General features: G+C 35.8%; 1 protein-coding gene across 1 annotated transcript in view; it reads right to left on the bottom strand.

Moving 5' to 3' along the window:
* LOC118205098 (immunomodulatory peroxidase-like) overlaps positions 1-18912 on the bottom strand; it is a 143994-nt gene that overhangs the window by 104226 nt on the left and 20856 nt on the right. Inside the window, exon 3 of the mRNA XM_085808731.1 lies at positions 847-953. Within this exon, the coding sequence (XP_085664857.1) occupies positions 847-953 (107 nt within the window). The remainder of the gene's footprint in view (positions 1-846; positions 954-18912) is intronic.

Raw genomic sequence — 18912 nt, 5'->3', positions numbered from 1 at the left:
TGTTGAAAGTGCAGTCAATAGGATGCATTTAATATGTTAAAAATGTTTCTAATGACAGTTATTCATCAAGATACGTACTGTTTCTAACATCATGAAAATTTCATCCTATAAGTTCTCTAAATGCATTATCTAACACACATTCCCTTTCAATTACGCAACTGTAGAAATTTGAATGGGATCCATGATTAATATCACAAATACTCAAAACCCCTGAGCAGCAAGTGAATATCTTGATATTCACTTGCTGCATTAGAAACAAAAGGAGACAAATTACTAACAAAATGAGACACAGAACGGATATTTCTTAGAGGTTCTTAATGATCTAGATTTATTTTTCAAATATATCAAATCCTGCTCGATTTATATTTTACTTCCACACGCATTTTTATCAATCCTAAAAATTTTGCACTTTTTTCATCAGCATAAAGAAGAAGCGTCTGGTTATAATTTAGTAGGCAGCTCAAAATTTGTTTGCCATCACAAATGGCAAAGAGGATCGACAGACACCTTTGGCGAGTTTCCCGAAACCTTTCGGATGGATATCTCAGTCAAGCTGTTCTCACTGAGAAGTGAAATGCAAAAAAATGAAAAAACTTTGGTGATAAACATAGTGAATCCTAGAAACATAAATTTATAAATAAATGTAAATGGTTGGGACTCCTTACTGCTAACAGAGGTATAATCAGACGTGTCGGATGTCTGATTGAAAGAAAATGTATGCCAGGCATGTATCTTCTTATAACGATTTAACAAGGGTGTAAGCAAAACAGGAACAATTATGGAATTGTAACAGCAGAATACTTAACCTCGACTATATATACATAAGAAAAATTAATTGAAACTCACTATATATATCGTAAATGATTTCCGATGTAACTCCATCTAATTCGTGTATTTTATTCGGAATCAGAAAATGAAACGCCAATATCGCTATAATACACAGCAGCAAGCATCTGTAAAAATATAAAGAAAACATGTTTGTTATATATTGTCTGCTACTTTATTGTAATAATTTCTTATTGGAAATAATTAGTATAGAAAAGTAATTTAAGTTTACTATATGAATAAATGCAAAACAGAAAGAGTTTAAATATTTTTTATCTTTAATTTGAAATATTTCAAAATTCTAATAACAGAAAGAAAATCAAACAAAAATTACAACATCCATTAACAACATATATGCAAATATTTTATCAATTTTTTTAAAGTATTGTTAGGCTGTACTGTCGGATATTGCAGAAATAAAAGACAAAATATAACGGCTGTTTGTAAGAACACTCGCTTACAATTTAAACGTTTTTGTTCTGTGGAAGTATAAGAGCAATAAGTGCATTATTCTAATTTTAGTGACGAAATTCTAATCAACTTACAAACAGCTTTTATGCAATGTATTTTAAATGAATTTCTTACTTTCGATATTTATTTTGTCACCTAATCAAATATTTGCCTTCTTATTACCGTTAGAACATAGTGAAATTTCTCTTGCTTCTTGAGTTCTTACTGAAAGTACAGAATTGTGTTTTCCATAAAGCAGTCAAGGAATCTTTGTCAAACACATGCAGAGATGTGCGGCTATCCAACATAATAGTTGCCCAAGCCATTACACCTCTATCTCCGTAATCACCCTTTTCCCTGATGCCCGTATGGATGGCATCGTATTCCAGGCTCTTTCCAGATAGAAGTACGCCAAGACTGAATCTTGACTCATCTGTAAAAAGCACAGCGCATGTTGCTTGAACCATGCTAAACGCAGTCTCTTGTGTGTTGCAGTGAGCGGAACAAAAACAGCGGATCTTCTGGTTTACAGCCCTATCTCACAAAGCCTTCGGGAAACTAGACCGTGAAACTCGGGTTCTAGTGACAGCATGCAGCTCAGAGCTATAAAGCTGTAGCAGTCCTTTGTCAAAGAAAGTCTATGTACATATTCTTTGTCTACAATACATATTCTTTGCCTTTGTTGCCGCGCTGAAAGTGCCAAATAATGATCCTCATTCATCATTGTTGATCTTTTTTAAATTGTTGATCTTTTTAACATTGTTCAGATCTTCTCGTTATGTATCCATGTCCTAAAACTGTTTCCACAAATTACACACAACACTGAGCGTTACACTTAGCTCTTTAACCACTTGCGCTTGTGATTGGCTTACCTGCAATCTGCCAACGCTTCATCCTGTATATTTGTTGGAATTTACGCCTCATTAGTGGCCGAGTGGTCTAGACCCCTGAATACTGGTTGTTCAACTCGGATTTGAATCCACGTGAATGGGGTGACTGCACGGTTGGTTTTTCTAGTTTTCCCAAGTGTAACATGATTACGAGCCATTTCCATTGGAAAATAATCCTCGAAGGCATCCGTACTCTTTGGCAGTTAACCCTCTTGTGCTTTGCCATATTCATATAACCTAACCTAATAACCTAATCGTAGCTTCACTGCAGACACAATAATCAAAGATCCTTCGTGTTTTTAGAAAAAACAAAAATGCTGACAATTGATTCCAACAATGAATAAGAAATAAAAGTTTCTATCTTATGTGAAATGTTACATGCTTTAAGTGAATGTGGTGATTTTCTAAAAATGAGTTGATAATAAGAATATGAAACCGTAGAAGATCATAAATTTTACATAAATTGTTTAAATAAATATATTTTAAAAGAAATGGCAGTTCAAATTATTCCTGTATTCGTTGCAAGAACGATCATCATAATAAGCTCTAACGGGAAAACGAGAGTCTAAATATCATTCGGCAAAAGAAAAATGAAATCATCAATCACTTGCTGACAGAATGATTCAGTCTGAAAGTGCACAAAATTGCTGCTTTAGGGGATAAAATTAGAACCGTTTGCTCACTTAACTAAATCGGTATGCTTTTATGACTCATCGTTCGCTAACAATAATCTTGATGAATAAAATCGAGAATGAGGAGTGAATCAAGAGCGTTGTGCGAGGATAAAGTGAACTAGGAAAAAATCAAATGAAAAGTGGAGTCGGAAGAATCGATTCAGTCGAACTGCTAACTCTCTAGTAAAGAAACCAAATGAAGCTATCTCTGCATTTTGGATACTATGTCATATGTCAAAGAAAGAAAATTATTCAGTGTTGTTGATCCCGGTGCTTATATTTATCGATGATGCAAACAGAAAATGGATAAAGATTCGATGCATTTTAAATACCAGATTGTATATTAATTTCATGACGAACGAATGCGCAAACATTTTAGGAATAAAAAGAAAACTAATAACAGCATGTTTTCCTGATTTAAATGGGTCAGTCTATAGATAAAAGTAAATAAGTCTGTCTGCAACTTAAAAAACAAAAATAAATAAGTTAGTTATCCATTGCGGAAGGCAGTTTCTGTGAAGACAAAGACATTTTCCCAGTTCCATAGAATGCACATTTCACTCCATTCGACTTATTCCCAAACACCTGCATTACAAGATTTGCTATTCTCAACCAGAAACCATTGAGCGTGTGACGTTACTTGATTCATTAAGCTGGCTTAATCACCTACTACTTCTACCTTCTAATTCACGTATCAGCTGTTATGAAAGCACACCAAAAATTAAAAATAAATTAATAAAAATCTGAAAGGTTTCGGATTTTAAATTACGTCCAAAGGGGCGTTTTTTAACGTCTTGTGTGTTACCTTTATTTATTAAATATCATGTTCTTTGCACTTAAACCATAAAATTCAGTTCAACAGAAATGTCGCAAAATAATTTTAAAATGAGCATATCTTTAAGATTTCCGGATACACAATTCCGCGCGCTAGAGATAAAAAGTTTTTTTTTTTCCGTAGAGTGTTGCCATTGCTCGCTTTTAAATCGTTGAGTTTGTTAATCAAAAATTCGTTAAAAGTTTTACAAAATATAAAATCGATAATAAAACAAATTCCAAATTTCAAATTTGAGCTTTCCAGATGCCCATATTCGCAGTAGGATTACGTCATTCAAAATTGGATGGCTCTAGGTACCGTTGCTTCATCACATTGCGAAAACCATACATACATTTATGCAGATTCTTCATTATTTAATTTCCTCAAATATAATACAAAGCGATAGTATTTGGTGGCAACGATTTGAAAAGTGATACACTGTTTAAAGGGTTCCGACGCAAAATCGCAAAACGAAAACAATAGTTCTTCAAGGACAAAGCCCCTTTGGACTAAAAATAAAAATTGAATCATAAATATTTGTACGTCAGTAGCTCAGCTAACGTATTTGAACATCAAACTTGAATTGAGTAATAAAAATAACAAGGATAATTTTTAAATTAAGGCACAAATTTTCAAACATATTTCTGGAATACATCAAATATATTTTACCTTAATTGAGATGTTATTCACTTTCATCCTTTTTCTCTTCTTTCGAAGAGAAGAACTCTACTTTAAAATATTAATACTTTGCGTTCTTATTATGGTTCCTGCCCTAACAAACAAATGTACTGGTGGCTGAAATTGTTCAGCATACTTCAAACCAATTTGTTTCGAGAAACATTGACTTAATTTTTCTGAGTTCATTTCCATGAAATTTGGTAAAAATTTCTTCCAGTTCACAAAAGATTTTCATCCACACTTCTGTGGAGTGCATAAGGCCTCATTTGCTTACTATTGCTATCCACTTGGGCAGTGCTTTGTTACTGGCACCACCAAATGGAATTAACCGGTCACAAGTATACGTCCTATCAACGGTAACTTAAGTACGTCCTATCAACGGTATATGTGACACTCACCCAGACCTGCCCCGACAAGATAACCCCATTAGTAGCATCGACAGATCCAAAGTTTAATTATTTTCCTTCCTGTCAAGAATAGGGTAAAAAGTTTTAAATTTATGTTCAGTGTACCATGTGACATTGCACAATGCTTGATAGGATCCGGAACTGTGAAACACTGTAGAGATGTTTGCACTTATTATTAATTGCTCGAGTTCTTTTGCATTTCTTTTTCTCGCAGAAAACAGCAATATTCATTTTAAAAATATACGGAGCTGAAAATATTTGTGAGGAAAGAAATTCATAATTCTGGAGATTATCGCATTTTATATTTTGATTTTCACCTAACCCTTTGATGGTGTCGACGAGCACAGCTCGCACTCCAGTTACGCGCCACAGTGAGTGCAAATGAACCAGCTTGTATTACAGATTTACGACTAACAGATATCGCGCATATTTGGGAAGAAAGAAACTGCTTATTCTCGCAATCGCCGAAGGATTAATTTTCCAAGGAAATTTTCAATTATAAATAACTAATTTATTAGGAAATTTTGTAAGAGCTGTATGACCATAAGTGCGACTAATGCTACGAAATTGGTTGAAAAGTTTTTCTAGAATATCCTGATTAAATTTAGAATTCAAAAGATAATTAATTTCATATTTGTTTCTGATGCAGAATTATAAAGCTTTGATTGTTCGGTTTGATTGACAAGATGCTAAATAATAGACTTTGCTAAAAAGATAATATTTAATTTCTCTGTTTATCCATCTTAAAGGAACAGTTTATATATATCACAAGTTTTTCTATGTGGTTTGTATTCAAGCCATTACTATAAATACAGGAATTCATCATGTCAAAGAACTGATCGCTTAAAGTGATGGTTTCTATTATTTTAAATATGATATCCGGAAATAAATAGTTGATAGCATTATCAACGTTCTCAGACAGTAGTTCAACAGCGTGTTTAACGCTGTGCCTCTCAGATAATATAACTTCGATTTGTTTATCTGTGAGTTACACAACTAACAATTCAATTTATACGACCATTTGAAATTATATAAGTTTTGAAAATTCACTTTGTATACTAGATTAACATCAATTATAATACCACGACTAAGTAAATGATTACGTAACAACTTGATCAGATGATGTACATCAACAAAAACGTAAATATTTCTGCTTGGATTAAAGAATAAATGATTGTTGATGAAAATATTTAACACCTTCTGTTATGTTCGGTTTGTAGGCTCAAATCTGATACCAGATCTGATATCAGATTTTAGAGAGGTTAGGTATTTTTTGAAAGCAGAAGAGATGAAAAATGAACAATGCTCTCTCCTTGACTCGAACCACAGACCTCTCGAATACGCGCCGAGCGTGCTGGCCTCTACACCACGAAGGCATGCTAATAAGGCGTAAGAAATACCTTATATACTCTCCCTTTTAACGGGTGACTGGGGATTAGGTGATCCAATCGCCAAATCCTGGTGTAGGAGAATCACCATCTACCACCTTTTCTAGTTCGGACGCCACTGTTGAGACTTTAGGTATTTTTTAAGGGCGTTGGGGATTAGGGGACCCAATCGCCAAATCCTGGAGAATCATCATCCACCACCTTTTCTAGTTCGTGCGCCTCTGTAGAGACATTAGGTATTTTTTAAAAACAGGAGGGATGAAAAATGAACAATGCCCTCGCCGGGACTCGAACCACGAACTTCTTGAATACACGCCGAGCGTGCTGACCATTACACCACAAAGGCATGCTAAGAAGGCGGGATCAATACCTTATAAGATCTTAAACTTCACTGGATAACAGATGTCTTCTAAGGTTTTAAATACCGTAATTAAAATAGATTTTATTTTTCAATTTAAATGACATTTTCAGTTTTTAAACTCATCTGCTCGTTTGCAAGCACCTATCCTACTGTTCACGATTTCTTTGTTTTTTTAAAAAAAAACCTATGCTAATGTATTCCCTTTCGTTCGGTCCTTACGTATTAATTACAAATAGATTGTATTGTTCACTAGATTCACTAGATTGTATTGTTAATAAAGTTTAATTTCCCCTTTATTTAACTTAATAATAAACAGCGTTTTTACTTATCGTTTTTACTTTGTCCGCTTCGGGAAATAATTTGAATTATGTGTTCGTTTTTCCGTATTTTTTTGAGTCATGTGACGTCACTGAGTAGACATCGATACGTCATTGAACTCCAGTGTCGGAAAGAGTATAACTTTATCTGTCTATTGATCTTGGATTTATCTAGACAATTCCATAGTCAGTCTATTTACTGAGCTCGCTGATTCAATTTATTTCAAACTAAGAAAGGTTAATGGATTAACACGTGCTGAGCTATTTTTGTAAATTTTTGAGAACCTTGTATCTAAGCAAGATTCAGTATTCAAATGCTTCCCTAATGCATCTTTCAAAGAAGTTCAGCCATCGAACAAGATTCATTGCTGTCTACGTTGAAAGCATGAAATATTAGATGACATTTTATAATAATGTTAGGAATTAGAATCTATTGACATAAAGCGTGATGACCCTACGGTATGGAGAAAGACAAGGTTATGGAAATTTTCAATGAAACAACTATTTTTCGCGATGACCTTACGAAGTTAGAAACGAGATTGGAAAGAATTAAATATTATCTTTAATACATCTAAATAACGAGTACAAAGTTTAAAACAAAATAATCAAAATTCAGATATGTATTTCTAATACTCATAAATTATTAAACATTACTTAAAACAGGGAATAATTGAACGGACTTAAGGGCAAACCAATTTATTAACTGCCACACTAAGCTGAAAGAGAAAGAAACAGATCTACTAATAAAACTGCAATCCTATTTGACTCCAGCTGTCACGATAGTGCCCAATTATCATCAAATGAGTGTTTGTGATCAGTCCCAAATTTTTACTCAAATATCCTAACCATTCTAGTTAATTTTCGGCTAAATAAAATTGCCGTTCCACTTAATATTGAAAGGCGTTTCTTCAAGTATATTTGGCAGAGAAATAGAGAGGTATTATATGTTTTTTTGTGGTAAGTGAAGGGAGAAAGGTTCGGCAAACATTCAGATTTAAATGCATTCTGCTTGGAATGAATGTTAGGCTGTTTTAGCTGTTGATACCATAAGAAAACGTATTGAAGACTTCAGCAGCGAATATCCGAATACTTCACGACCGCTCAGCGTCTGCTTTAGAGTAGATAATTTACAAAATGAGCTTGAAATTTTTCGCAAATTTAAGAATAAATCAAAAAGTAGAAGTAATCTTAAGAAAATCGATAACTAATGATGAGTTTTCAGAAAACGATGGGAGGAAGAAAGATTTGACACTTGTCTACATCATAACTCTGTCAGACTCATCCAATTTAATGATGTTTTTAAGAATGCCTTAAAATAAAGTAGAAGACTGCCTTTCTGTAGAAATTCAAGGGTTTACTGAAATACTCGTCTTCAAAGAAACAAATTAAACGTTTTCTACAAGCCGTTGGAAAAGTTTTCGATCTTCTGGAACTACTGACACTACTTACTATTCGAGTAAAGTAATTCATTTAAGACTTGTGGGTAAGGAAGGTTCCTTGGGATACATATCTGCCACCTTACATTCAAGAAGAGTGGATGAGATGATACAGAAAGCTTACATTATCAGGTTCTGCATTTCTCCTTACTTGCTTGGGGAACATTCAAAAAACCTGACTCGGAACAGGGAGCTTACTAAAGCTATATTCAATAAATGTGGGAAGTAGACAAGATACACAGGAAGGGTATACGAAACCCTTTATTTTTCACTCTTTACAATGAATTCCGGACTTCGGAATACAGAGACCAACCACTTGTGGTCTGAACGTAAGAATATAAAAATATTAACTAAACTCTAACTTAACTTTGGAGTAACAAACAAGGACCTCCGAGAAGATTGGCCGTATATTAACAGGAAGCCGTATGTAGTACAGAGAACTGTTTAACACTACAATACGTTTAAAAATATTAAGAGGATTAAACCTCTGGCCTGGAAGGCAACCAGCAACCGAGTAAACTGCTAAGGCACGCGGCCTGCTTCTACTAACTCCTTCCTCTCTCTTGCTTGGCAAAAAGCCACAACTTAAGTACTTGGCGTTCGCCAGACAAATTTGCATAAATAAGTTAAAGCTTTTAATTCTGGCCGAAAGTAGAAAATAAGAAGTGATAGTAAAGATTTAAAATAAAATAAACGTTAGTAAAACTTAAGATCCTTACATACTTCCCGCCAGAGTTAATTAGTTTGAAACTGAGGTCTAAAACGACCTTGTTGAAAACTTTTAGCTCTAGAATCTAACGCGAGGCCAATCTTTTACAAACATTTCTCACTAGAAACTAGAAATTAAAAAAAATTTGTCTTTACATTATCAGCTCCATGGACAATTACTTTTAATCTGTACTGCATCTGAACAGGAGCTTTTAGTTGAAATCTGGTTCCTTCCAGAGATCTGGAAGGAAAACTAGTTTAATGAAATGTTACACAATGAAATGGCAAGTAACATCAATATTTATATTTCTCTTAACATTCTTATTTCATTCATGACTTTATTTTAATTATCTCTCCCCGTGCTCTCTGACATGTGTTGTAAAAGAAAACACCAAACACGAATGTGTTTATGTATACGTGTTCAACACTGCCGCCTACAATCAAAACACTAACGTGTTAAAATTCAACATAACAAGACCTCGTAACACACCCTATCTTCAACTCTAAACCCTGAGGTACTATTCTGAAAGTGGCTAACTCTGAAGTGTAGCGTCAGAGAGCCTAACTACATTCATTCAACCTTTAACACATATTCACAATAATTTGGCTCTTTTTACAGTCACACGAATAAGTTAAAATTTTTGGCATTACTTTCACTTTTAACATATCACAGTATTTCCTAACGCTTAAAATAACAGTTCACATTGTATATAAGAACATATTAACATGCCGTTAATTTTACGCATTTTAAAACATACATTAATAGTACATTGTTAACTTGTATTCTTTTCCAAGCAAGTGCCAATTCTTCTACATTGAAATACTACATCTCAAAAGTCTTTCAGACTAAAACTTCTTTCTTGCCGGAATGTTCTAAATAAAATTTATACAATAACTTTTACAATATTCAAGTATTTACACATTCCTATTATACATCAACTTTAGTTTTACTCGCGAGTAATTGAAAAACATAATACCAAAATAGGTAACAACTCATTTCTCGCCTTTTTGGCGATAAAGGTAAACCTCACATGAGGTAAAACGTCTTGAAATCTGCCACTTGCAGTAAGAATGAAAGATTAACTTAAGTTTGCAAAGTAACTTAAAATTTTACTTATCTTTGTGATATTCGGACATTCTTTTCTCTGCCCGGTCCTGGAAGGTAGCAACGATTCGTGTTTGATTTATCCTCCTTCTTGCGCGGGCTTGCCCTTCAGTTCCTTCCTCTAGGAGTTTTCTTTTCCCTCCAGTTCGGTCAACCTTGAATACCTAATTTTTCGCCTCTGCCTGTGGTCTTGGCCGTTTGATGGCCGCTGGTCTTGGCGGAACCGGGACACTTCTCTCTCGTTCCTGCTTGGACCTCGTTGCTGGCCGTTCAAATTTTCCTTGTATCTTTTCCTCCGCCGCTGGTGGTCCTTCCGTAATTCGGCGACATTTGCTGCGTAGAGTCCTGTCCGATGAGTAGATCTTCCGTTTGGGAGCCGGGTTATAGTTGCCGTTATTTCTCCTGGCTCTCTTTGCATTCGTCGTACTTCTCCCTTCTTCATTCTGGGGGTGGTCATGCGCTCTCTTTTGTGGTCGGTGGAACGGCTTCTTTTTATTGTTACCTTCAATTTTCCAACGGGGAAACTTTCTTTTCAATTGCTCCTGCCTCCTAATGGCTTGTCCTTGTGCTTGTCGTTGTTCCACCTCTGGAGCTTGTGCCTGCCGTGCCGGATCCTGCAAAAGATCTTTAAATATTTGCATTTTATTACGGTCATAGTATTGTTTTATTTGGTCAATGTTTGCGGAGCATGTTTCACCATTCCTGGCTTTTAACACCACTACAGCCTGAGTTATTTTTTCTATGACATATGGTCCTTCAAATCGTGGAAAATATTTGGCGGTTTTATCTTCTGGTGCTGAAGAAAGTGAATGCTTAATTTTTAATACTTCATCTCCTACTTTATAAGTTACTCCCCGTCGTTTCAAATCACAATAGAGCTTCTGTTTTCTTTGTGCTACTTCAGTGTTCTTTTTTGCTTGTTTAAATAATTTTTCTATATCACCCATTTTAAATTCTGGGGCTCTTTGTTGAACATAAAATAATTTATCTAACGGCGTTATAATCTTTCTGCCTAAAAATAACTCAGCAGGAGTTTTGCCTGTTGTATCATGTTTTGCGGTCCTTAGGGCGAAAGCAAATTCATTGACATAATTATCCCAGCTTTTATGAAAATGTTTAACATAACTACAGATAATTTTCACTAAATTTCTATTGACCCGTTCCGCTATATTTGATTGCGGCCGATACGGGACCATTTTTAAATGACGTATGCCCAGTTTTTGGCACATGTCTTCAAATATATTACTTACAAATTGAGGACCATTATCCGATATAACTTTTAGGGGCGCCCCGTATTTTAAAATATATTTATTTAAAATAGAATCAGTAACTAATTTCGCGGAGGCTCGTTTTAAGGGAACAATTTCGGTCCACTTACTAAAATGATCAACCATAACAAGGAGATAGCGACTTTTATTTAACTGACTTTTTGGGAAAGGGCCCAATAAATCGATGCCAATTATTTCATTTGGAAATTCGGATTTAATACTATTTAGAAACCCGGCCGGGCGGAAATTAATATAATTAACTGCTTGACATGTTGGGAGGACTGGACATACGCCCTTGTTAACTTTTGCAGTTCAGGAAAATAGACTGCCTCGCCTACGCGTTGGATAGTTTTTCGAATACCAGCATGAGAAGCTAATGGGCTGTCGTGTAACTCCTGCAGGATATTTAATCTAAGACTAGCTGGGATAACAGGTCGAAATTCATTGTTGGAATTTGTAGTTTTTGTATAAAATAATAGACCATCTATTAGTTCGTAATGGGCCGCCCTATTTCTTATCGCCACAATATCTTGGTGGCTAAAATTTTCAGGATCATTTAAATACTCATAAATGTTTCCAAACTCAGGATCCTTACCCAGTTCGGTTATTACAGTTTCTCGGGAATTTATTGTACATGCTGTGAGCATTGCCACCTTTACAGTATTACCTTCTTCATTTATTTTTATTCTGGATAGCGCATCTGCTACGATATTTTCCTTTCCGGGGGTATGCTTGATTACCAGATTATATTCTTGTAGCTTGACTGCCCATCTTATTAACCTTGGGGATAAGTTTTTCCCTGAGTACAATCTAGTTACCGCCGCATGATCAGAATACACTGTTATTGGCGCTCTTCCAAAATAGACTCGGAACTTTTGCACTGCTAACAGAACTGCAAGTGCCTCTCTCTCCGTCGCGGAATAATTTCTTTGTGTTTGATTTAAAGTTCGACTAAAAAATGCCACGGGCTGCTGATTTTGCGAAAGTACCGCTCCTACCGCATAATCCGAAGCATCCGCTGAAATTTCTAAATTCTCATCCTTTTCAGGAAATTTCAACACAGGGGCTTGCGTTAACGCTTGCTTTAATTTTTCGAAAGCACTATTGGCTTCGGCCGTCCACGAGAATCTTGCCTTTTTCCTTTTTAATTTTAACAATGGTTCAGCAATAGCTGCAAAATCTTTTATGAAGGACCTATAATATGAACAAAGTCCTAGAAAAGAAGAGAGCTTCTTAGCCGTATTTGGCGGCGGATACTTTTGCACAGCGATTATTTTTGATTCGTCTGTCTCGATTCCTTTCTGAGATATTCTGTAACCTAAGTATTTTAATTCAGGGGCTGCAAATTTGCACTTTTCGACATTAACTTTTAGACCGGCCTCATTTAATAATGAAAACACCTGTCTTAAATCCTGTACATGTTGGTCCAGATTATCACTAGTAATAATGATATCGTCTAAATAGATAAATGTGGACTTTCCAAGAACAGGCCTTAGCACAATGTCCATACATCGCTGAAATGTTGCCGGTGCCACTGAAAGGCCAAACGGCATACGCAGGAATGCATAAGTGCCAGACTTGGTTATAAAAGCAGTCTTAGGCACGTCCTCCGGTCTAAACCCTATTTGAAAATAAGCAGTCGTTAAGTCTAAAGTCGTCATATATTTTGTAGACGTTATGTTCCTTAGAGTTTCTTCAATAATAGGTAACGGATATACTGGATATTTAGTTATGGAGTTTAATTTACGATAGTCAATCGCGAAACGCCACCTTTTTGGATGTGTTAATGGATAGTCATTGTTTTTATTACATAAAACCACCGGGATAGCATAACTACTTGAGATGGGCGTTATGATCTTTTTCCGTAACATATCTCTAATGTGCCATTCTATAATTTTTTCTTTATCCTTATCATACCGGTATGCTTTGTGGCAAACTGGCATTGAATCTCCGGTGTCGATACTATGGTTAGTAACTTGAGTAAATCCTGAAATATCACTAAATAACGAAACAAATTCACTTACCACACATCGGATTCTTTGTTGCTCTTCCTTAGGCAGGTGGTTAAGGTTTAACATTGGCGGTTCCGATTTTCTTTTCGAACTGGTTTCATCGTCAGCTTAAGGGACGCTTCATTAAAATCCAGCGTTGCTTCTGCCTCTGAAAGAAAATCAATCCCTAAGATAATATGTGCTTGCAGATTCTTTACTATAAAAAACATAATTTTTACTTGTTCGTCCTTGATACGAACGTATAGCGGTAATTTACCTATGCACTTACATCTTTCTCCTTGCGCAGCTAACACTGTCGTATTATCTGAATTATATATGCGGTATTTCCGAAAATACTTCCTAAAAAAATCTTCTGCCACACAGGAACACTGCGCGCCTGTATCCAGGAGTGCGGTGGCTGGGATGTTATTCACCAACACTTCAATCTTCGGAAAAGTCAAATTTTTCACCATTACTGTATTTAACTTGAAGGAAGAGGGGTTTTCTTGGCCTTCGGATTTCCGCTCCCTCTCGTCAGCAGAAATCCGTTTTAGTTTAAATCCTTTTTTCTTTCCATGCTTTCCTTTTTTTTCCACTGGCCTTGAGACTTTTTTCCTGGATTGCTATTGAACTGTCGACGTTCGCCGGCTGTTTTTGGATGCTCGGGTTTCCCTGCCCTTTGATTCGCTTTGCTTCCGTAGCCGTGTGGTTGACTTTGCTGTGGTCTTGGCTCACCAAATTGGTTCGTTGTTGATATTGGCGTCTTCTTTCAATGTCCGCCGTTCTTCTACTTTCAAACTGGATTGCTAGCTCAAATAACTTTTCCAGTGTAGTCGGATTCCTTAATTCAATAAAGTCTTGTACTTAGGGAAGTAACCTCGGCAAAATCACTTGAATTATCTCAGGATCCGGACGGTTTCCATACAGGAGTTTGAAGACGTGAATTTTTCTTAAAATAAAGGTGGAAAGATTTTCGATTCTTTGCTGATATATGCTGAAAAGTTCCGTTTCTAATTTCGCACGATCCCTTACGACAGGGAAGGCTTTTACTAGGGCAGTCTTGAAATTTTCGTAAGTATAGGTGGGACTTCCCGCTTGACCCAAGAGACTTCTGCCTATGCATTTGAACCAATTAAACGCTTGGCCCCTCAAAGCGCTGGTAGCTAAGGTGAGTTTTTGGAACTCATGCACGGGATACATCATGAAGTGGTCATCTAGTTTTTCCAAAAAACTGGTTATCGGTGAGTTTCCATTAAATGTTGCTTCTGGTTTCATCGAAGCGCGCATGGTCTGGACGATGTAACCAAATCCTTCCAGGGCGGTAGCTGGCATTTCTGGATTCTGAGCCGCTTCTGCAGGCAGCACAGGTTCTTCTTGAAACTCGGCCATGGTTATTCTTCTTCGTTGGGTGCCACTCTCAGGTTCAATGTTCCGCCTTACTTGCTTGGGGAACATTCAAAAAACCTGACTCGGAACAGGGAGCTTACTAAAGCTATGTTCAATAAATGTGGGAAGTAGACAAGATACACAGGAAGGGTATACGAAACCCTTTATTTTTCACTCTTTACAATGAATTCCGGACTTCGGAATACAGAGACCAACCACTTGTGGTCTGAACGTAAGAATATAAAAATATTAACTAAACTCTAACTTAACTTTGGAGTAACAAACAAGGACCTCCGAGAAGATTGGCCGTATATTAACAGGAAGCCGTATGTAGTACAGAGAACTGTTTAACACTACAATACGTTTAAAATTATTAAGAGGATTAAACCTCTGGCCTGGAAGGCAACCAGCAACCGAGTAAACTGCTAGGGCACGCAGCCTGCTTCTACTAACTCCTTCCTCTCTCTTTCTTGGCAAAAAGCCACAACTTAAGTACTTGGCGTTCGCCAGACAAATTTGCATAAATAAGTTACAGCTTTTAATTCTGGCCGGAAGTAGAAAATAAGAAGTGATAGTAAAGATTTAAAATAAAATAAACGTTAGTAAAACTTAAGATCCTTACAACATGACTAACAGATTTAAAATTTCCTAGGATTGTGGATTGTATTGAACTTCACGATGAAAGGATTCGGCAATTTAATCGAAATGAATAGTTTCTGCGATGCCAGCAAAAAGGGCTATGCTTCTGCCCTCTACCTATAAGCATTAAAGACGTAAAAAAATGTAAATCTTGTTGCTTCGTAAACTAATGTCGCTCTTTGATTGCCCTACAAAGACTAGAAGTTCTTGAAGCATTATTGACTGCAAGTTTAACCAACAGTATCAAGTAAACCTATGCTCAAAGAATCGCTGTATTATTGAACAGACTCAGAAACAACGCTGTATTGGCTTAAGAGGTAAGCTGAAAAATGGAAATAGTTTGCGGACAATCAAATAAGTCAGATAAAAATTTTGACATATCAGCATTTCTGGTATTTGTTCAAATTCTAATGGTCTTTGGGAGGCTGGCATTAAGTCCTTTAAGCATTCTTTGAACTAAATTTTAGGAAATTTTAATCTCTCTGATGAGAGATTTTTATAATTGCATTTCAGATCGAAGTCTTGTTGAACTCTCCTCCACTAACCATGTAAGGATATTAGGTCTCTCAGAGCAGAAAACATGAATATAGTATCGGAAAATTCATAGGTCGAATACGAACCATGGATCTTCCGATACTACCCCGACATGTTACCAATTATATCTCGAGAATGGTGGGGCAATAATTCTTTATAACTGTTCAATCATCGCAAATTGGTTATTTAGATGTTTTTAACACTAACTCGTTTTATTGCAGTTAGGCCTTTCGACTCAACTGCAGAACCTTCCATTATTAATTTCGAAAACAACGGAATATATTATTAATTTCATAATTAATAATGTAAAAATTTGCTATTTTCCCAATTAATACTTCCTCGAAAGCAACAGGAGCTCTGTATTAAAGAACTATTAAAGCGATACAGATATTTCGGAAAAAAGCGGCTGTAATTATCTCAATGATTTTGCAATATGCATGAAACGAACCAAAAAAATGTCGGACCAAAAAAAATTAGAGACTTAAGGATTAGGTTTTTATAAAAGAAGAGAATTTACAAATGTGAAAATTGATCCTTAGTCGTATAATTAAAACTTGTATGGAAAAAGATTAAAAAACAAAAAATCTTATTGCAGATGTTAAGGCAAAAGCAGGTGTCTTTAACGGAGTTGCTTCTAAATTTTGCGTACTACTTTAGTAACTTGAAAAAAAAAAGTGTTATACCTTTGCTTAAAATATTCCTTATACTAAAATTAATAGGGCAAATTTTATGCATATTTATGCTATATTCATTATTTTTATATAATCATACCTTAATTTTCTTATTTATGAGCCTGAAAAATGAATATTTTTTATTTCTTAAATTTTCTAGCTAATGTTAAGGTTATTTGCATTATATATTATTAATATAATTTAAATATTTTTTGTATTATCCCAATATTTTTAATGTACAAAATTCTTGAATTCTTAATGTTTAAAAATTTTAAATTTAACTATTTCAACTTGAATTTTTGTCATATTGCAAGGGCAGGTGGCATGTCTGAACATGCTCAAAATTCGCTCAGGCGATCATGTCACTCATAATTATGCTAAAGTGAAACTTTTCACTAGAGCTGTAGTAGCTTTGTAAAAAGTTGTATCACCTGAAGTAGGAGCTAATCCCCCATAGCCTTTATCGGTCTAATTAGCAGGGAAACTGCCCTCCCCATTGTTGGAAAAGTATACCTTATTTGTATTTTTATTCAAAAGGAGCTTTGTCCCTGAAGGACTATTGTTTTCGTTTTGCCATTTTGCGTCGGAACCCTATAAACGGTGTACCACTTTTCAAATCATTGTCACCAAATACTATCGCTTTGTATTATATTCGAAGAAATTAAATAATGAAGAATCTGCATAAATGTATATATGTTTTTCGCATTGTGATTAAACAACGGTACCTAGAGCCATCCAATTTTGAATGACGCAATCCTACTGCGAATATGGGCATCTGAAAGCCCAAATTAGAAATTTGGAATTTGTTTTCTTATCGATTTCATATTTTGTAAAACTTTAACGAATTTTTGATTAACAAATTCAACGATTTAAAAGCGAGCAATGGCAACACTCTACGGAAAAGAAAAAAAAAAAAACTTTTTCTCTCCAGCGCGCGGAGCTGTGTATGCGGAAATCCTAAAGATATGCCAATTTTAAAATTATTTTGCGACATTTCTGTTGAGCTGAATTTTATGGCTTAAGTGCAAAGAACATGATATTTAATAAATAAAGGTAACACACAAGACGTTAAACAAATGCCTTTTTGGGCGTAATTTAAAATCTGAAACGTTTCAGATTTTTTTCTTTTTTTTTTTTTTCTTTTCTTTTCTTGCATTCAACTAAACTATGTGAACACAAATAAGTAGTCCTTCGTGAAGTTTATTCTAGACTAATTACAGTGACTTAAATCTAACTATGAAGCATCTGGTATATAGCGCAATGAGCGGAACCAAATGCTAAGTGTAAAGGTAAATAATAACAATAGCAAATGTCATTTACTTGATAAACGGATAAATCATAAAAAGTCTGATATTTAGTATGAAAGCGGTACAGCGAAACTTCTCTAAGATGACCATCTACAGTTCTGTAGAATTTTTGACCTTTCTGTAGAACAGGTTGCATTATCTGATTAAGGCTAATGTTCAGTCCAGTAATTTAGTTATGTTTCTCAATAATGCTGGTTATTTTTCAGAGGTGATCGCATTTAGGGTGTTAGAAAAAGTTGACTGAATGCTTTATTTCCTTAACTATTCATCTTAGATAGTCACTTTGAATTACAAAATTTCTCGAATTAAGGCACAAACTGTTTCAACGCTATGGATGGGAGGATTCTATACATATTGTTACGAAATGTCCAGGTAAAATGGCTTCCCCGCAAAGCAGTTTTAGGGTTACCGTATAATGGCAAGAGAAGGCTGGGTTGCCACATTTGGCGAGAAATCGCTCATTTGGCGACAAAATTGACGATATGCCTTGGACGGATGGAGAACCTTCTGGAACGAATTCTTTCCGGTTTAGCCCAGAATGTTCTCGAACACCAGTCAAAAGCTATATAAACCTTGCTGGTCCGCAGTTGTGGGTGTGCTTCTTCGAGAGGGCGAGTCAGAGTGCCTCATCAAGAGTGCGAGTGTGTGTGCTTCGTCTAGCGAGCTGATAGTCAGTCATTGAGCGAGTGTCTGGAAGTCTAGCGGCGAGTTGGTCGTCGAGTGCATCGAGAGAGTCTTTTAGTCAGTCGCGAATTATTACATCGTTGAGTTTTGTCTTAGAATGTGGTGAATCGAGAGCTATACTCTTGTGTATCTTCGAGTGCATCGCGTGGAGAGTCTCGAGAGTACGTAAAGTTCCGAGAACGACCAAGCAGAGTTGGGAGCTGTACTCTGGTGCTTTGCAGTGCGGGCAGTATCCCGACAGTGTGAAGGCTGTGTCGCTGAAGGTGTCAGCGTGTTTATAGTAGTTCATCGACGACTGTAAAATTGTGTTTTGGAGCTGTCCTGACAATACTAACCAATAAAGTGTGTTTTGATACTTCATCAAGTAGTGTCGTCATTA

This window comes from Stegodyphus dumicola, chromosome X1 (assembly GCF_044657685.1).
Source record: "Stegodyphus dumicola isolate Sdum_Otavi_A_Nest chromosome X1, ASM4465768v1".
NCBI classification, from domain to species: Eukaryota; Metazoa; Arthropoda; class Arachnida; order Araneae; family Eresidae; genus Stegodyphus; species Stegodyphus dumicola.
Note: the sequence above shows the minus strand (reverse complement) of the source record. Positions and strands in the feature narration are given on the sequence as shown.